We start from the raw sequence: 21,820 nt of genomic DNA on the forward strand, positions 1-21,820 counted from the left end.
GCTTCTCTGATTTTTAAATCTTGTCAAACTGTCTCTCTAGTGTTGGTTACTCGACTAGCACCTTTGATGGGGACCATTATTCAATTGAACTATCTCCTCTTATGTTCATTGCATGACTGCTTTACTGTATTATGTTATAATCAATGTGAAGCGTTCTTACACCTATGGGTCTAGCTAGCACTATGTAAAACGTATATCAATAAATAAATTAAAAAAACTAGGAGACTGCCAGCACAACTGAGAAATCTTAATCTGCTCAGCGGGAACCTGCTGACCTGATGGCAATGGAGTAGTATTCGCCTGAATTGGAGTCTGCCACATTGGTAACGGTGTACAGCATCAATGGCAGGAAGCACTCTGTAAACAGTCAGCGAAGCAGACTGCATACATCTAAATGCAGTGGACAAACGACCGTCGGATTGGCAAAGTACCTGGGCCCACTGCCATGGCGGGACAGCGGTAAGACTACCAAGATGTAAATCAGTCCCTAGATCAGGGGCATAGCCAACTTTTATCGAATTTTATTGAGTTATTAAGCAAATAATCAATATACTGATGATTGTGAGTTGAATGAAAAAAATACGTTAGTTCTCCATGCTTATTAATAAATTACTTGCCTGTTTGTAAGTTTCACTTAGCAATAAGTGTGGTCTGAGAGATTTATCCCTAAACTCTCAAATAAATGTTTGGTATGTGGTATCATATCAAAATGTAAAAAATAGAACTCTTTAAATTAAAAGACCATGTAAAAAAGAAGACCATAATGGAGATATATTACATTTCAAATGTTTAAACAAAGAATATGAGTCTCACTAACTGAAAAAAGAATATTATTCACAAAGCAATTGCAAATCATTTTTTAAATTATTAATGGGGGGTCAGAAAATATTGTGCAATTTGGTTGAGAGTGTGTTTAATATAAACCCTGTCTCCCCAGGTACAATACTGGAAGAGTCTTGGGACACACACTTAAAAAAGACTTGAAGCGTGAGCCACAGTTTCTTGGTCTGCAATTGTATCAACATGTTTGATCTACAATTAAACTAGAAAGTAAGTTTGTGAGCCTCAACCATTACCCATGGTACTCCAACTTTTCCTTATCTCATACCACACAACACATGTGCTTTACTTCTACATTTCTCTCAGAAGAAACCGAATGACAACAAACAACACTCTCAAAAACGTCTTATTAAAAACAAAATTAAGCACATTTCTGAAAATAAGATGGTACAGACCAATTTTGCCCAGAATTATACTGTTGATACCTTATGGCTCACTATTAAGCACTTAAAAGTTTCTTGAAAGCTCTCCTAAACTTTTTATGACAAAGAGGGTACAAAAAGGGATTAATTGAAGAGTTCATCCATAAGAGCCACCATGCTATTTCAAATGCAAGTGGTTCAATGCACTGTTCTGGACAGACTGCTTTAATGAGAACTATCAATGTGAATGGAAGCCAGCACATAAAATAAACACCCACAATAACTGCAAGAGACTTTGCCAATTGCTTATCCTTTTTGAGTTTTAGTTGCTGAGTGTTGAATACTTTATTATCACTAGTTTCTGGATTCCCTATAGGATCAATTGTTTCTTTGGTGTGTACATTGTTAAAAAGTTTCAATATTCTGACAAAAAATAATTGTTTTTGTCCATTTGAAGGGCTTGTTTGTTGTGTTATCACGTTTGGCAGTTGAGGGATTGTCCTGTCCTGTGGTGAACAGTAATTTTCTTCTTTGGAGAAAATAACAGCCTTCATATTGCTTGAATCACATATTAAGTCACTCTTTCTCTTTACACTGCGTCTTCTAATGCTCCAATAGATGCTCAAATTAAAATATCCAATACCAATGAAAGGCGCATAAAATTCCAGCAAAGACGTTGTGATTAAATATACCCAGGCGTTGCTGTATTCATAAAGGCAGATTCCTTCTGGTACGTCACTGTATCCTGCTATAGTGTCCCAGAAGAAAATAGCTGGTGCGGATAGAAGAAATGCCACCAACCACGCTACGCATATTTGGAGTAATGCTCTCTTGCCCATTTCATCGGATCCTTGGAGTTCTCTGTAGGACACCTGGGTACAAATAAAATATACATGTAAAAAGACCATTTTGTTTCAAATACAAATACATCACCAAGCAGCTGTTATGAATCAAGACCACATTTTACACTAAAATCAGAACTTCCCATTAAGCAGAGTAATACAAACTGGTGTAGGTTTGTAGCAATAAGTATGTTTCCAGATTGCGAGGAGTTCTTAACTACAAGATTATAGCAGAGGGTCTGGATTTGGGTCAGTGAGATTCTGCTCCTAATATTGTTTTGAAAACTGTGTTGCAACACATTTTTGGTATACTTAGCTTATGGTTCTATTTCTATTAAAGCTGTATTCAGGAAAGTCATCTAAAATATGTTGAAATTTAAACTATATGTGTATAGTGCAATGACCAAAAGAGATAGAGATTTACATGGAGAGGTAATTCCAGGGAATTCTCAGATGAATTTGTGGCAACTAGAATGATTTAAAACAAAACAAGCAGTATCATTCTACAGAAGGTCTTTGTTTCTACAACTGTGAAAAGAGAGCACTGTGGATCTCATCTAAGGACTTTGAGGGAATGAGTGGTGAGTGGTATACTTTGAAGTAAATGACATCCTCTGAAATTGACAAAAACTGGATCAAAATTAAACAGTAAAACATTTGTCTTAATTTTAATGTTACAATTATCGGCAATGAAGCCACTTAATTCATATTTTTTAGGATTAGTGGGCAACACTGGATATAATGTTAATACAATTTTATTCAGAGTTACTCTTCCAAGTGAATACTCAGAAAATGTTTAGCAAATAATGCCTTTCTGTATCTTTAACAGAAAGCCTCTGTAAAAATTCTATGGGTATTAAATTCGGGCACATACCAGATTAACAAACAGTCACAACAAACAAATAGCAACCACAAACGTTCTGCCACAAAGATAAAGGCACATGACCCTTAAACAAATAGCTAGGGACCTGTTTTAGCAGTATGAGTGGGCATCACATTTTTTTATATTTGGGTAGCATAGGGATGGCTTGCAACATGATAGGGAATTGATGATTCCAGTACTTGGATACAAAATATTGAGTTACAGAAATATCAGAAAAAAATATTGTGATACAAAACTATTGTGATGCAGAAACAATATCATTACTGTTATCGTTTTCAATAATATAGCTGTAAGAAATATTGCTTTTAATTGTCTATATGTGTTAAGTTCATATATTGATTTTATGTGCTATAATTGTTTGTATTATTGTTAATAATATTTTAACATTTTAATTTTAAGTGATTTACGATTGTTAATGTGATTCCTAATAGTAATTTATAGTGTTTTAGCGGGTTGCTAGGTTTGTAGGTGTTAATTATATCTATTTAATTTAAAAAAAATCATGTATTCTCAATTATCTAATTGATTATTAATTATGTGACTTGTGCAATAATTATATTTTTAGTAAGATATGTGGTGTGGGGTAGGGGTAATTCGGTAATAATAAATTAACAAATTAATTATTTAATTTGTATTAATTATTTAACTGAAAATGTCAATTGTGTAATAATTATATTTTTAAAGTTAGATATTAGATGTTGAGTTCATAGGTGTTTAAGGTGGGAAGTAATTAATGATAAATAATTAATTATTGCTTTAGTAATAATGATTTCATTGATTATTAATTATATTAATTGTGTTATACTTATTTATTTTAGGTATATTTTAAGTGTTTTCTGCTAGGTTTGTGGAGGAGAAGTATGCGCTGGTAGGTTAATTAAGTAATAAATACATTTGTTATTAAATTCTGAGTTCAGGGATACCAAACTTTTATGTCCTATCTTGCTCCTATGGGAAGATATGCTGGTAGCCACTGTAGCCATCATCCCCCATGATAGCCTATGGAGCAATATAGCCTTGCAGCAATGACAAACGAAAATGACTGTAATTCACTACCAGAGTATGTCACCTGCACAAGTATATGCTCTACCTTTCACATTTCACCTTTCATATTTGCTGGTCCTCTCCAGACTTGACTACTGCAATTCTCTTCTTACTGGCCTCCCCAAATCCCACCTGTCTCCCCTTAAATCTGTTCTCCATTCAGCAGCTCGTTTCATTTATGGGGCCAAGAGAATGCCTAATTGTTATTTTTTATATATATTTTTTTTTTTTGGGGGGGGGGATAATTTTTAATGTTCCTAGTAAGAGTTTTATAATTGTTGTAAATGCATAGGGTTATTTAAATGTGGAGGCCTGGGTGGAGTTTGAGGAGTTTCACTCAACTGAATTTTGTGGAATTCCCAAAAAACGATGCCAAATTGTGCAGAGTTCCATGAGCAGGCAGAGTATTGGTTGTCCACCCATAATGAGGTCTCCTTTGATGCTGAGAGTAGTTGGGGGTCAAGAACCCCTCCTGCTACCACCAATAAGTCCCAAACAACAGGATTGCTGAGACCTCATTGGGGGCTCGCCCCCTTTCTCAACCATTAAAAAAAGGGGAACACCACAGCGGACCAAGCAATAAGCACCTCTACTTCAAAAGTCCCATAAATGTTCAGTGTCATGTGCTGTCAAACCCCCAAGACCTGCTGTGGTTCGGTCTCACTGGATTCCCAGATAGAACTTGAAAGAAAGACGTGGAGGCAGCACCAGAAATAAAGTAATTCACCAAGGCCAAGTGTTCTGAAAATAGGTTCTTCTTTTTATTGAGCTTTTTGGTTTTTAGGGGTGAACAGGACAGCCAGCGCGTTTCGCTCCGCACCTTTGGAGCTTCGTCAGGGCAGAGTCAACAGGATATTAAACCAGCAATATTAAAAAACCTATTTTCAGAACACTTGGCCTTTGTGAATTACTTTATTGCTGGTGCTGCCTCTACATCTTTCTTTCTTCTTCCCTTTCTCAACCACTCTGGAAAGGTCCCCACCTCATGCACTACTGGTTTGGGATGAGTTCTACTTGGGTAATGAGGGATGTTAGGGGCCAAGACCTCTATTGTTGCCACCAGTCAGTCCCACGCAGAGGGATTGCTGGGACCTCATTGGAGGCTCCGACCCTTTTCTCAACTACTCTGCAAACATGCCAGCCGGTACACTACTGGTTGGATATTAGCTCCGTTGGGTTGCTTAGGGTCATTCGGCACCAAGTACCCCTATTGTTGCCACAAGAATGTTAAATGTTAAATGTCGTATACTTGTAAAGCGTACAGCTGCCCCAGCAAAGGGGCATCCCGGCGCTGTATACCGCTGGGGAACCCGTCCTGGCTTTCCCTGTGGGATGGTCCCTACTGGGAATCCCCAAGGTGGAGCCAGGCATCCCCGGCGTTGATGGGGCCGTTGTGGAGATTAGGGAAGCTAATGCCCAGAGTTGCCGAGTGGGACCCCAGGTTAGAGTAGGCACAGAGGCGTGAATTGTTGAGTCCGCTGACCCTGGTCCACGACCCTGCCGCGTCGGGAATTGAACCCTGGTCCCGGGCCGTCTTCTGCTCCCGGGTCTGCCGCCTCTAACCAGTGAGCCACACCACTCCGTCCCCAACAGTGGGATTGCTGAGACCTCATTGGAGGACCCTGCCCCCTTTCTCAACCACCCTATAAATGTGCCCCCTGGTGCAATACTGGTTTGGGGATAAAGTCCCCTTGGCTGCTGAAGGTCGTTGGAAGCCAAAAGCTCCTATTGTTGCCACAGCGGGATTGCTAAGACCTTGTCAGAGGCCCTTCCCCTTTCTCAACCACTCAGCACTCTCACCTCCTGGCACACTACTGGTTGGAGATGAATTCCCCTTGGCTGCTCAGTGTTGATGTGGGACAGTTCCCCTGATTGTTACCACATCCGGTCCCCACAGAGGGATTGCTGAGGCCTCATGGAAGGCCATGCCCCCTTTCTCAGCAATTCTGCAAACCCACATCCTGAGGCACTTCCGTTTGGCGAATGAAAGGGGGCATAGCCTCATACAAGGTCTTAGTAATTTGGGGAATGAAGTCCCCTTGGCTTCTTAGGGTTGTAAGGGGCCAAGAACCCCTTTTATTGCCACAAGTAAGTCATCCACAGTGGGATTACTGAGACCTCGTATGAGGCCATGCCCCCTTTCTCCACTACTCTACAAAGGGGTCTCCTGGGACACTACTGGTTGGGGGGTGATGTCTCCTTGCCTGATGAGGGTCCCTGGGGCCAACAAGCCCTATTGTTGCCACAAGTAAGTCCCCACAGCAGGATTTCTCAGACCTCATCAGAGGCCCCACCCCCTTTCTTAATCACTCTGCGAATGCACCTCCTGGAGCACTACTGGTTGGGGGGATGATGTCCCCTTGGCTGCTGAGGGTTATTCAGGGCCAAGAACCTCTATTGTTCCACAAGTAAGCCTCCCAAAAGCAGGATTACTTCAAACAAGCCTTTCTGGCACATTGGTTGGGGGTATGAAGTCCTCTTGACTGCTGAGAGTAGTTGGAGGCTAAGACCCCCTATTGTTGCCACAAGTAAGTTCCCTACAGCAGAATTGCTGAGATATCATTGGAGGCCTTGTCCCCTTTCTCACCCACTCTGCAAAGACTCCTAAATGCCTTATGTGTACCAACAGTCTTAAAGTTAGGATTTTTCTCAGTTTAGGAGTCCTGAAGTTAAGAGTCCGAACTTTACTACTCCTAAACTGAGAAAAATCCTAACTTTAAGACTTTGTGTATTCACAGAAGGCATGTAGGAGTCCTAAAGTTAGGAGTCCTAACTTCTGTGAATACCGAAATGAGTAAGTGCCTTCTGTGAATACCAAAATGAGTAAGTGCCTTCTTTGAATACCAAAATTGTAGTACGTTTAAGATTTTGTCCTAAGTTAGTTCTGTCAATCGGGCCCATAATGCTGAATGTTGCAATTAAGTATAGGCGAAATTTGCGAATTCCCGTTCCGCGAATTTGCGCGAAATCCAATTCGCAAAATCTGTGAATTTGTGCAAATTTGCAGATTTTTGTTTTTTTGCATGTTCGCGGGGTTTTTTGCGTGTTCGTGGGGTTTTTTGCGTGTTCGCAGGGCTTTTTGCGTGTTCGCGGGCCGCTTGCATGGTGAAGTTACCCATGCGGTCGTGTATGGGCACAGCACAGCACCCTCTGGTTCACCACTGCCACCCTCTGGTTTACCACTGCCACCCTCTGGTTCACTCCTGTCACCCTCTGGTTCACCCCTGCCACCCTCTGGTTCATCATTGCCACCCTCTGGTTCAGCACTGCCACTCTCTGGTTCACCCCTGCCACCCTCTGGTTCAGCACTGTCACCCTCTGGTTCACCACTGCCACCCTCTGGTTCACGACTGCACACCCTCTGGTTCATCATAGCACCTCTGGTTCACCACTGCCACCCTCTGGTTTACCACTGTCACACTCTGGTTCAGCACTGCCACCCTCTGGTTCACCACTGCCACCCTCTGGTTCACCCCTGCCACCCTCTGGTTCACCACTGCCACCCTCTGGTTCACCACAGCACCCTCTGGTTCACCCCTGCCACCCTCTGGTTCAGCACTGTCACCCTCTGGTTCACCATTACCACCCTCTGGTTAACGACTACCACCCTCTGGTTCAGCACTGCACCTCTGGTTCACCACTGCCACCCTCTGGTTAACCACTGTCACCCTCTGGTTCAGCACTGCCACCCTCTGGTTCACCACTGCCACTCTCTGGTTCACCACTGCCACACTCTGGTTCACCCATGCCACCCTGTGGTTCACCACTGCCACCCTCTGGTTCACCCCTGCCAAATCTAAGCCACACCAGACCGGGAAACCTACCAGCTGGACGTTCGACAGCTCCTGGGGCCCAAACGCTGTGGTGGCGCCGCGGCCGCTTCACTCCACCTCGCGGCTGGCGGCTGGAGACTACAGCTCCCAGGGAGCCTAGCGACTACTTCCTGCCGCAGCGCGCCCGGAGGCGCTACAAAATCAGGACGCTCCCTCGGTGGAGCGGGGGGCAAATCTAAGCCACACCAGACCGGGAAACCTACCAGCTGGACGCTCGACAGCTCCTGGGGCCCAAACGCTGTGGTCTCGCCGCGGCCGCTTCACTCCACCTCGCGGCTGGTGGCTGGAGACTACAGCTCCCAGGGAGCCTAGCGACTACTTCCTGCCGCAGCGCGCCCGGAGGCACAACAAAATCAGGACGCTCCCTCCGCTTCGCAGGACGCGCGCGGACGACGCCGGGCAGAGCCCGGGCAGAGGGCGGGCCGTCTGTGGCCGTCAGGGGACGACAGAGGACAGGACAGGCTATACCCTTTGGTCGTCACTATGGGGAAACGTAAGCTACTCAGACAGGACAATGATTGTGAAGGTAAGAAAGCGAAGGTGGCTAAAAAACAAGAGTCGATAATTTCCTACCTAACCTCTGCCGTGGGGGCCCTAAATGAGGAAATTGCCAGTGCTGAAAAGGAATTAGGCTTGGGTGCTACAGACCCATTTTCCACCATGTTAGATCATAGTTTACTAACAGCTCGTGCCCTCCCTATTCCCCTTGAGCCTGATGTTGCCATCATACACCCACCTCAGGCTCCTATACCCTCTCAAGAAACATCGTCTACGGATCAAGATAACCCTGGACAAGCACTAGCTCAAGAGCATAAAGATTGCAAGGGGGTAAAAAAGGGCAGTAGGAATAATAAATCTACTCTGGATCCGGTTTTGCCAGATAGAGCTGAACTGAACATTAATGACACAAGGTCCATGAATTATCTGGCCGATATAGTGGAGGGGATGTTTGAGTCTCGTCTGGAGCCAGCTCTCGTAGCCATTGCCAAGGATATTGTGGACACTCTTATCTCCTGTGTACATAAACTATTGGACAAATGTAAACATATTGACAACTTTATAAAGGAGTTTAAAGTGGATCCCTGTAGGACACCGATTTTGAAGGACGGGGGGGCAAAACTTAAAACATTTTCTAGGCCATGTGTAGTAAATGAAATACCAGGGGGGCAAATTTGTGATGATAACATTGGGCCCAGAGAGCCACAGGTAATCATAGGTGGGAAGTCTGGTCCACCTGTTATTGTACAGCCTCGCATAGGGGACCAGAAAAATAGCTTCCCACCTACTACGTCTAGCAAACCTGCCCAGAATAGGAGTCGTGTTCTGCATCTCCCACCAGATGCAGCACCTCTAGTAGCTGTCCTAACAGGAATTCCTCCCCTGAAACCTGGCGCGAAAGAAACCGATCATGATTTGTTGACCAGGGCAAAAACATGCTGTTCTCAATTCTGTAGTGGAGGAGATGATATTTCTAAGAATATCATCTCAGCAAGACGGGCAGAGTGGGTTGGCAGGCGGCGAAAATGCCTACCAGGGGACTGTGTGGACATTAATTTTAATTACCCCAATGTTGCAAACAGATTGTTTTGGGATGGGTCTGAACTCACGGGTACTTGTATTAGACCTTTACCACTGGGTTATTTCTATCCACATCATACCGAAATTCTGCACAATAGGCCGGCCCACCGTCCCACTAGTGGTTGTACTACAGGGAAGTCCCATATAACCAAGTTTTCATACCAGGCTAGACAGACTGACCTAAGAAAGGGGGGTTGGAATACAGTTCCTCATAGTAAAAAATCCTCCACTATCAATGATAGCAGTACACCCATACCCCTAGAAAACAGATTCACGCCGTTAACAAATATGGAAACAAATGATTGACTAAATAACTATGATTTAACTAGTGAGGTCAGTAGATCGAGGGCAGGTAGTGGATGCTCAAGAAAGTTTTTAAGTTGGAACATTGCAGGTATAAAAAATAAATGTAATGATGCACCATGGATTAATTTCATTGAAGGCCATGATGTAATAGCCTTTCAAGAAACCTGGGACTTAGACAATAGCTTATGCTTAGATGGCTTTTCCTCCTTTTTTGTGAAGGCTGTCCCAGGATTGGGAGGCCGAGCCAAGGGAGGATTGCTTCTACTGACCTCATTGGACCTGGTAGGATCATTTAAAAAGCTTGACTTTGCCTCTGACAACCTTTTGATTGTGGAATGGGGTGGCTCAAACCATACCACTATTTTGTTAATCAATTTTTATAATGTTATAGAGAGAGAATTACGTAACTCTCATCTTAGCGCTGTAGAGCGTTTTTTAGACGAATATAAAAGTCTGCATAGCACTTCATTCGAAATTTTGTTAATGGGAGATTTTAATACTCACCCATGTAGATGGGATTGTTTGGCGGAACAGCAGATGGGCCCTGTTGGATCTTCCGCCGTACATTTTGAACATACTCAACAGGGGGAAGCCCTGGAGGCTCTGCTAGCCAGTTTTAACCTCTTTGCGGTAGATGGGTTTAGGGGCGAAGAGAGGACAGCAACATTTAAAGGGAGAGAGTCTGGTACCATCATCGACTATATATTTGTTTCAGTAGGCATGATCCCTGTAGTCACCTCATATAAAGTTGAGGACTCGGTCTATAGTGATCATAACCCCCTTACACTGGAGTTAGACTTAGGGGATGTAATAATCAGACGAGACATCACTGGTATGACTAAAAACACCCTGAAATTGAAAGATCAGTTCAGGAGGCTTAACTGGGCAAAGATAGTCCCTGACTCGTTTATGTCAGACTTACTTACTAAGGCAGATGCAGATTTTGTGGTCTGTTTTGATACTACGGCTGGTGGAACCAACATTATTGAAGCCTTTATTTCCATCTGTAAAAAGGTTAATCAGGATTTAAAGACCAAATCCAAAGTTCCAGTATCTAACCACCCACGTTGGTTTGATAGTAATTGCTCCAAAGCACATAAAGTATTATTACATGCCCTGAAACAGAAACCAAGGAACAGGGAGGTTGTAATCAGCCTAAGGGGCGCTTATAAGCAAGCTATAGCAGCGAGGAAGAAGGCCATTAAAACTGAAGCATGGAATGATCTTAGTTCAATAGATATCCAGAAGGACAGTGGTAAATTTTGGGGTATAATTAATCATCCATATTTCTCTAGTACAGAGAATGCTGCCCTGGACTGTGTGATTGCAGATGATCTATGGATAGCTCACTTTAGTAAGATTTATGACAACGAGGATGTTACCACAATTACACCATCCGATCCTATACCCACACATAGTTCCCGACCGTTACTATTTGAATTGGCTGATGTTGAAAGGGCAATTGTGGATACATCGAAAAATAAAGCCCCGGGCCCTGATGGGGTCCCAGCAGACTTATACAGGACTCAACCCACTCTATGGGCTAAGGTCCTTACTAATGTCTTCAATTCAGTTAGCACTAACGGTTTTCCACCATCCTGGTCAACATCAACAATAATACAGGTGTTTAAAAAGGCCTGAGAAGTGACCCATCCTGATACAGACCAATTTCGTTAATCGACTCTGCCGTTAAGATTCTGGGCAGAGTGATTCTTTCAAAACTGGAGGATTGTCTGAAAGATGGAGGGGTCCTTTCCAACCTTCAGTATGGGTTTCGAGCAAAAAGAGGCACATTAGACCAATGCCTCAATTTACAGATGCTCATCAGCAAGTATACTCAGGCGAAGGATGGCATGCTCTATATGGGGTTCATGGACCTGTCATGGTAAATAGGGGAAAACTGTGGGAAATTCTGAAGAATCTGGGAATGGATATATCCCTGGTGAATTTTTTAGATATGCTTCACCGAGGATTGAAGGCGAACATCCGTGTTAATAGGGAAGGGGGGTGTACTCGTTACTTTGACTCTAAGCGGGGGGTAAGGCAGGGGTGTATCCTGGCCCCTCTGCTTTTTACCCTCTATATAAATTCCCTAGATAAACATCTGGAAATGGCCACCCCGGATACCACCCATGTGGGTAACTCTGCAGTTCCGGTCCTTCTTTATGCTGACGATGCGGTACTGTTGGCCCGCACAGGACTGGGGCTGCAGAGACTTTTAGATTCCTTTGGTGGCTTTATGGAATCTTTAGACCTTAGGGTGAATAGTAAGAAATCTCATGTTATGGTGGTTGGAAAACGCCCAAAATCATATAAAACACTGCCCTTTTCTTGCAATGGTGTAGTTCTATCCACCGTCCCAGTATTTACGTATCTTGGTGTCATTTTTGATCTAAAGGGAAGCTGGGCCCCTCAAATTAATGCGAAATGCTTAGCGGTCGCCAGATCATCCTCTGCCCTAATGGACTTTGCAAGGCGGTTGGGATCCAGGCCTATGGAGGCACTTTTATCTATTTATAAATCCAAATGCCTATCTATAGCGTTGTATGGGGCCTCACTATGGGGCTATTTGCAACAGGATAAATTACAAAAAATTGAGAACAAATTCTTAAGGATCCTGTTAGCTGTCCCTCAATCCACGCCTGTGTTTACAATACATACTGAGTTGGGACTGAGCTATATCTCCAATCTCATTCGCTTAGCCCCAATAACGTGTTGGGTTAAAACTTGGATTAATAAGGAGATTTCATTGAACCATGCTATTTTAAAAGATGTAATGGCACTTGAAAAAGCACACAAAATACCCTGGCTATCTTATATTAGAGATGTCTTTGCTAAATTGGGGCGTCCAGAGCTTTGTTATTTCCCGCATCTGTTACAAAAAAGTGATCGGAACTGGATAAAGATGAATTTTATGAGGATGGTTGAGCAAGAGCGGGAATATGTGGAAATGAATAAACCTCTTGTTAGATCTAATTATGTTTTAAAGACTACTCCACATTTAGAACCGTACCTCAGAACGGTATCAATACCATATCACCGACATCTCTTAATCAGATTTAGATTAAACATTGTTCAGTATACTTTGGGCATTTCATGTGTGTGGGGGAAACCAGACCGTACACTTCCCTGTAGCTGTGATAATGCCTCTCTCCAAACCATTTTGCATTTCATTTTGTTTTGTCAGCACTTTTCTGATATTAGGAAGCAACATTTAGTGCCTCTATTAAGAGAAGCAGGATTCACTCAAGCTAAACCAGCACTGATGTTTTTACAATTGCTAAGCACTCCGAAAGTGATGTTTGGGGTTGCAAGCTTTCTGGTGGCTGCTGTACACAATAAGAATAAGAGAGTGGCTTTTCGAGCCTTGGAGAATTGATTATATCCCTCTGCCAATGAATTCTGACGTTTTTAACTTTGTGATAGGCCCATTAACAACATTTGCCTTTGTGTATTTATATACGTTTTATGTACAATACTGTGTATTAATTTTGATAATATTTTAACGTTTTTAATATCTCTGTATAATGTAATTTTGTGACTGCTTTTATGATTTTTATTAAACGAAATAAAGTGCTATTGACTTGACTTGACTTGACACCCCTGCCACCATCTGGTTCATCACTGCCACCCTCTGGTTCACCCCTGCCACCCGCTGGTTCACCCCTGCCACCCTCTGGTTCAGCACTGCCACCCTCTGGTTCAGCACTGTCACACTCTGGTTCACCCCTGTCACCCTCTGGTTCATCACTGTCACCCTCTGGTTCATCACTGCCACCCTCTGGTTCACCACTGCCACCCTCTATCGAGACCTTTTGTGACGCAGCGGTAGCACAAAAGATGCGCCATGGTGCTGGGTATTAACAACGTGATGCATCTGAGAGATGCGTCACGTTGTAAAGCCCTGCACCATCAGGAGGCGTTCCGGCGCAGGGGAGGGCGTTCCTGCGCAGGAACGCCTCCTAAAAGTAGCTGAGTGAAATCTACAAGATTTCACTCAGTCACTTTTAGGCCAATGCTGCGTCAAAACCCTGCGCCTGCTTGAAAGAAGCGCAAGGCTTGATGCAGCATTGGGGAGATAGGGACCCCCAGAGCATTGCTGGAGCTGCGTCGCAAGCACAACGCAGCTCCAGCAATGCGCTGCTTTTATGACACAGATGCGTGACGCATCTGTGCCCTTTTTGTCACATGGTTCGCCGCATTGTGAATGCGGCGCACCATGGGTGGCGGAGCTGCGGCGCACAATTACTGGCGCATCCCTGGGGATGCGCCAGTTATTGTAAATCTGCCCCTATACATTTAGCCAACGAGGGAGCACTTACTGATTAGACAGTAGAAAGTACTCCAGTTGAGTAGAGGTATTGCACAAAAAGGCGGCATCTTCGTGGACAAACACGCAGGGCGGGATTCATTCTGCCCCCTGTTAGACTTGTTTTTTGTGCCCTTCTGCCCTCTGTTAGACTCGTTTTTCCCTTGTATTTCTGCCCTTCTGCCCTCTGGTAGACTCGTTTTTCCCTTGTTTTTCTGCCCTTCTGCCCCCTGTGAGACACGTTTTTTGTGCCCTTGAGCCCTCTGTTAGACTCATTTTTCCCTTGTTTTTCTGCCCTTCTGCCCTCTGTTATTCTCTTGTTTTTGTGCCCTTCTGCCCTCTGTTAGACACGTTTTGGTGCCCTTCTGCCCTCTGTTAGACTCGTTTTTGTGCCTTTCTGCTCCGTTAGACTCGTTTTTTGTGCCCTTCTGCCCTCTGTTAGACTCGTTTTTCCCTTGTTTTTCTGCCCTTCTGTCCTCTGTTAGACTGTTTTTTTGTGCCCTTCTGCCCTCTGTTAGACTCGTTTTTCCCTTGTTTTTCTGCCCTGTGTTAGACTGCTTTTTGTGCCTTTCTGTCACCACATCATCACTCAGCGCTACCCCAGCATCACTCAGCACCACCAAATTATCACTCAGCACCACTACATTATCACTCAGCACCACCACAGCACCACTCAGCACCACCACAGCATCACTCAGCACCACCACAGCATCACTCAGCACCACCACAGCACCACTCAGCACCACCACAACACAACTCAGTGCCACCACAGCATCACTCAGCACTACCACAGCATCACTCAGCACCACCACATTATCACTCAGCACCACCACAGCACCACTCAGCACCACCACAGCATCACTCAGCACCACCACAGCACCACTCAGTGCCACCACAGCATCACTCAGCGCCACCACAGCATCACTCAGTCCCACCACATTATCACTCAGCATCACCACAGCACCACTCAGCACCACCACAGCATCACTCAGCACCACCACAGCATCACTCAGCACTACCACAGCACCAATCAGCACCACCACAGCACCACTCAGCGCCACCACAGCATCACTCAGCACCACCACAGCATCACTCAGCACCACCACAGCATCACTCAGCACCACCACATTATCACTCAGCACCACCACAGCACCACTCAGCACCACCACAGCGTCACTCAGCACCACCACAGCATCACTCAGCACCACCACAGCACCACTCAGCACCACCCCAGCATCACTCAACACCATCCCAGTATCACCGAGCACCACCACAGCACCACTCAGCATCACCACAGCACCACTCAGCACCACCACAGCACCACTCAGCACCACCACAGCACCACTCAGCGCCACCCCAGTATCAATCTGTGCAACCATTCAACACCAACTGGTTCAAATATGTTCTCTCAATGTTTCAAACTTTATTACAAATGTCACAAAAAGATGTTAATATTTCGCTTCTGTTCTTTGATTTTCGTCACAATAAAATACACTGAACATAATCTTCACAAAAGTTATTTACAAAAGTTTAAGCTATTGCCATTATAAATTAAAATCACTTTTATTTAAGTATTAATTATTTAAAAAAATTAGAAAGCCATTATAATTTGTAATATCAATACAGCTAAGTCACGTAAATACACATGTTGCATTACAAATGCTATAGGTGTCACATTTGCGAAAATTATAACTATTGGCATTGTAAATGACAAAGCTATTAATTTAGCTATTTTCAAAACCAACACATAAATACAAAAAATTGTCATTTACAAGACCAATAGCTCAAACTTTCCTAATGCGGGACCAATTGCATTGCAAATGCTTGTTTTTATATCTGTCAGTGCTTCCTGTTGAGGTTAAATTTTCGTGACAGGCCCCTCATTGCCTACTTGTAACTATTCTCTGACCCTGCTTCAAGGGTCAGAGCAGGGTCAGAGAATAGTTGCAAGTAGGCAACGAGGCACCAGGAAGCACTTACAGGCTTACAGCAGCAGGTGCCCAAGTTGAAGTTAATTTCTTTGTAACCCTTTTGTAAAAGGTTACAAAAAATTAGCTTCAACCTTTGCACCTGCTGCTGTAACCCTGTAAGTGCTTGGCTGATTTGCAGATTTTACCGCGATTTCGCGAGATTCGCGGATGGCGAAATCGCGGAAAATCCGCAAATTCCGCGAGCGGAACGAATTTTCAGCCCATGCTTAGTTGCAATGCCACTGAAGTAAAATGGTGAAATGAGGTGTGTTTAAGAAAGTGGCTGTGTGTAAGAAAAGGGGGTGGTGATGGACAGAGCATCTGAATTAAACAGAACACTCATACCCAGTCAAAAGATCAGGGCTTTTTCCATCACCGTTTTTTAGCTCACTACACCATCCCAGTTCAGAACCTTGCTACATGCAAATTAGTCTGTCCCTGGCCCAGTGCATCATGGGAACAGGGCAGACCAAACTACCAAGCCAATTCTTTACTGGAAAGGAAACAAGCTTCCGGGGACCGGTTTCTGGCATTGCAGCCGTCTTCGGCCCGGCTTGCTTGAATCCTGATGGTGCAGTGAGCAAGGGACTCACATCTGAGCATACCCTGAGCTGGGATGGTGCAGTGAGCTAAAAAACGGTGATGGATCAAGCCCTGATCTTTTGACTGGGTATGAGTGTTCTGTTTAATTCAGATGCTCTGTCCATCACCACCCCCCTTTTCTGAATCGTTTTGGCCACTATAGGAGTGGCAGGGTATGCTCAGACATGAGTCCCTTGCTCACTGCACCATCAGGATTAAAGCAAACCGGCCTGCAGACGGCTGCAATGCCAGAAACCGGTCCCCGGAAGCTTGTTTCCTTTCCAGTAAAGAATTGGCTTGGTAGTTTGGTCTGCCCTGTTCCCATGATGCACTGGGCCAGGGACAGACTAATTTGCATATAGCCAGGTTCTGAGCTGGGATGGTGCAGTGAGCTAAAAAACGGTGATGGATCAAGCCCTGATCTTTTGACTGGGTACGAATGTTCTGTTTAATTCAGATGCTCTGTCCATCACCACCCCCCTTTAATGTGTGTAATAAAGGCATGGAGTTTGAAAATTATGTAGAAAGTGTCTTTATTTAAGTGCCATAATTGGACCCACCAGTGCAAGAGCTAGGGCATCCAGCTGATGCAGAGTTGAACCACTTCTGCTGTATTTAAACGTAAGCTCCTGCATCAGTGAATTGCATATTACATGTTACAGTTGCATGTGACATAAACAATAGACATTACAGTTGAATGACTCTAAATTCTATAAGAAAAATAAAGGTAGGATATGATTACCACATGTATCCTTTAAGAAAAAGAAAGAAAAAAAAAGATATTGCAAAATGTAATCATCAAACTTTTTAGGTACCCGGGCAGTGCTTTTTTGTAAGAGAAAATTATCAACAGTAGAATAGTTAGCAATCTGTTGTACACTAGATTCAATGTGGTGCGTGTCAGAATTGGTACTAGTTCTAATCACATTGGAACTTTGAGCATGAATACAAAATTGCGCTTCTGAGAAGCACATTCGGTACCTTTCTAGTCAAAACATACATTATTGTCTTCAGCTGTTTCAAAAAAACATTTGTGTGTAGAGAGCTAATGCATCGAGCTGAGACAAGCTCCAACCGCTGCTGCTGTAGTCAAAACGAAGCTCCTGCATCAGTGAATTGCACATTATATGTTACAGTTCTATGTGACCTACAAATAGCTATAGACATGCATTTATAAATTGTATAATGAAAATAAAGGTTGTTGACGATTACTACACTGTGCCAACCAGTTCCTAAACAAAGTCGTATTTTTTAAATATTATTGTGAGGTTATGAGTAGAGGTTGACAATGAGTAAATTTGTGTGAAAGGGCTTTGTGAATAACAGGGAGGCAGAGTGGCGTGTGCACAAAGAATAGATGTGGTTTCAAAATGGGTGTCGGGTTTAGGTTAATTCCGGAAGTAAATGGCATATTTGCATAGGCCATAAATCATCAATCCCTGGTTAAAGTGGAGACATAAGGGGCAATAATGAAGATAGAGTTCAAATGTCTGTGCATACTTAGAAAGTTGTTATATGAAAGTAGTAGGATTGAAGTGTATTATAAAAAATGTAAAGGAAAAAGTAAAAAAAGATGGAAAAAATCCTTTCAAGAATAACGTGAGTTTCTTACAAGTCTTAGAGATTCAAGTCCAGAAGTTGTTCAGCGGAATGAGATGCGTAATGTTCCAAGAGGCTATTGTTTCCATCGTCTGAGAAAAGCGAAGCGATCCAATTCTATCCTCGAAGGGACAGTAATGTTCCTCGAATGTTAGAGCGGCAATTTGAATTGGAAGGTAATCTGCGATGTTGTGAAAGGTTGCACGTTGCAGGAGATCTTTCGCACCTGCACAGAAATCCAATTCCGCTGCGATTCCTTTTTGCATTGCATTCACCATTGCTCCACTGCCAGAACAATCACTTTCATGGTTTTCAAGATAATGCATAGGATATCGGGAGCAATTGTTGGGATGTTGGCAAGGCATACATCCATCCGCCAGTGAAATGGGCAAGTTTTGCAATAAAACAATGTTGTACTCATATTGCATAAGTGTAGATAAATGTTATGTTGTAGCAAGCTCCGATAATAGATAGAGATAGGTCGCCGAAAAGTTTTTCTGTTTATTTTTACAGTATTGATGTAGCTTGGCGTAGAGGCACATTCTGTCGGACATAGTTGTCTCCACAGATAGCTTAGCCATTTTTAGAAGTACAATTAGTAGACGGATGGCCGTAAAGGGAGCGAGAATTATGGGCGCTGTTCCTGTTATTCCAGAGATGATCGAATGAATGTAGTCTGGTATTAAAAGAAGAACTGTTTGAAAGCATGTTAAAAGGCCATAGGAGACTGTGTTAAAAAATTGTGCCAGACCTTGAGTGTGACATTTGTTGAAAATGGTGTAACAATTCACAAAGTGTAATTGACGGTTCATATTTAAAAGGGAGTGTATTTTACTTGAAGTTCATAATATCTGCAGTCAATACATTTCTTTTGCAGAATTGAGGGAGAGTTCTGTTCTTAACAAAAGCGCTTTTAGTTTGGTTTGTTTAAAATCTGTTTTCAAACGAAGAATTGAAGGCCAAGTTGAAGTTTGGGAGTTACTTTGTGTGGGTGGGAATAGACATTGCCACAGGAAGTTACTGTGTTTGAAACAGTAAGGACATGCAGTGTGCCAGCTCACATTCCGTAGGCGTGCATGTTATTGAGAAGCAGATAACATCCGTTAGAAAGCTGTGTGAATGTTAGTCTGATTGTGGGAGTTGGTGTTGTTCTGTAAACTTAGAAGCGCTGTGTAATTGGACATTCTTGGATAGTAATGAATGACTGGTATTGTGGTCGCACTTTTCACCTGTGAGAAAAACTTCTGTATGCTCTTTAAGACAGTGATATGTAAATGGGAGAAACCACTACTCGTGAATAAACGTGCTACCTTATATATTCATATACAACATGACAAACAACATGTGCACCTAGCAGACACAACAACACTACATATTGTGGGAAACCTGACTAGCCATGTACACAAAGGAAACATGGCATGGCACCTCTGCCTCACAATGCAGAATGCAGGGAGAGATAGGAGCAAGGTATGTGCGAAGGTGGAAAGTAATTATTGATTATAAAAGTATATAATGCAAAGTGTTGAGGGGATGTGCCGAGCAGAGTTGAGTATGTAGATCACAGACATGTACACGTCAACATACAATGATGGTCTATTGCGTGAAATGGACTGTGGACGAAACCATGATAGTACAGTCAGTAGGGAAGATTGCGGAATGGTAGCGCGTACGTGACTCCTCCCCCCTTAATGTTTAGGGTAGTGGGCTGGCTCAGCGTACACAAGGCTAGCGTAGGGGTTTGAAGAAGAGGCACGTTTCTCTGGGTGTGGTTCTCTTCCAGATTGGCAAACATGTCTGCCAGGTCTGCGCAGCTTACACCGGCACGAGGCTGGTGCTGTGAGCGAAGGTGGCTGCGTGAATGATGCTTTCAGCGTGCTGGTATCTACAAAGCGTAATGGCCACTGCGACATATATATGCTCAACAGTTCACCTTTTCATACTCCCGTATGTGAAAGAGGGCCCACCACGTGCCGGCGGACGTTCCTGGGCCGAGGTCTCAGAGCTCGGAAAGCTCCTGAGATTAACACTGGGTACCCAAACACAGGCACACAGTGCCCAGCCTGAGGCCCAGCACCGTGGAGTGCTCTGTATACTACTAACACAGTAGTCCGACAGGTACCAACAGTGGAACGGTGTTTTTTGATACCATAGTGGGCGATGCTAGAACTGTATCTGAGAGTGGAGATGAAGGTACTCCCTTCGACTAGGTGTAAGAAAGTCAAGGTCCCAACAGTGGGACAGTGTGTTGATCCCACAATGGATGATGTTAGAACTGTATCTCGGAGCAGAGATGGAGGTACTCCCTTTGACCAGCTGCAACCAACTCTAGGACCCAACAGTGGAATGTGTCTTGATCCCACAATGGACGATGTTAGAACTGTATCTGAGAGTGGAGATGGAGGTACTCCCTTCGACAAACTGCAACCAACTCTAGGTCCCAGCAGTGGAATGGTGTCTTGATCCCACAATGGACGATGTTAGAACTGTATCTGAGAGTGGAGATGGAGGTACTCCCTTCAACCAGCTGAAACCAACTCTAGGTCCCAACAGTGGAACAGTGTCTTGATTCCACAATGGATGATGTTAGAACTGTATCTGAGAGTGGAGATGGAGGTGCTCCCTTCGACCAGCTGCAACCAATTCTAGGTCACAACAGTGGAAAGGTGTCTTGATCCCACAGAGGATGATGTTAGAACTGTATCTCAGAGTGGAGATGGAGGTACTTCCTTTGACCAGCTGCAACCAACTCTAGCTCCCAACAGTGGAACGGTGTCTTGATCCCACAATGGAGGATGTTAGAACTGTGTCTGAGAGTGGAGATGGAGGTATTCTCTTCGACCAGCGGCAAACAACTCTAGGTCCCATCAGTGGATAGGTGTCTTGATCCCACAATGAACGATGTCCGATATTACCTGCTGCTTGCTCTTGATAGAAGTTTGTGTGCATCAAAGACGCCGAGACACCCGCCACGCCGGAACCCAACCAGCTACGATGCATCCTGCTCAACACCCACTCCACATGCAAACAGGCCGTTGAGCTCTGGGACCTACTCGACACCACATCACCAGACATCGCCTTCCTGACCGAGACCTGGATGAACGAAGCCTCTGCCCCAGACATAGCAGTGGCCATCCCCGGCGGATACAAGATCACCCGCAGAGACTGTACCAACGGAGTCGGAGGAGGAATCGCCATAATCCACAAGAACACCATCAGGGTCTCTACAAATGTAAATGTACAGGAATTTATATAGCGCAAATCACCGAGCGGTTTCTAAGCGCTTGCTTAGGGAACCCGTCCTGGTATTCCCCTGTGAGATAACCCCGGCAGGGTATCCCCAAGGTGAAAGCCAGGCATCCCGCCGCGAGGGGCCGTTGTGGAGATTAAGCAAGCTATTGCCCAGAGTCGCAGTGTGTGAACCCGTGAATCGAGTAGGCACCGGAGCGAGAATTGTCGAGTCCATGGACATTTTTTTTTTTTTTAGGACTCAAGACCCCGCCGAGCCGGGAATTGAACCCTGGTCCCGGGCTGACCTCTGCTTCCAGGTCTGCCTCCTCTAACCAGTAAGCCACACTTCTCCACAAACACCGCCGACACACTCAACACCGCTGAACACATGCACTTCCAGATCCACACAGACCCCAAGACTACCCTAAGAGGCACCCTCATCTA

The 21,820-nt window shown here is 44.2% G+C and overlaps 1 protein-coding gene across 1 annotated transcript in view; it reads right to left on the reverse strand.

Moving 5' to 3' along the window:
- Positions 1-1,279: 1,279 nt before the first annotated feature.
- Positions 1,280-21,820, reverse strand: part of LOC144828058 (histamine H3 receptor-like) — a 272,208-nt gene continuing 251,667 nt past the window's right edge. Inside the window, exon 3 of the mRNA XM_078686195.1 lies at positions 1,280-2,074. Coding sequence (XP_078542321.1) covers positions 1,280-2,074 — 795 coding nt within the window. The remainder of the gene's footprint in view (positions 2,075-21,820) is intronic.

Source organism: Lissotriton helveticus, chromosome 4_1, assembly GCF_964261635.1.
Source record: "Lissotriton helveticus chromosome 4_1, aLisHel1.1, whole genome shotgun sequence".
NCBI lineage: Eukaryota > Metazoa > Chordata > Amphibia > Caudata > Salamandridae > Lissotriton > Lissotriton helveticus.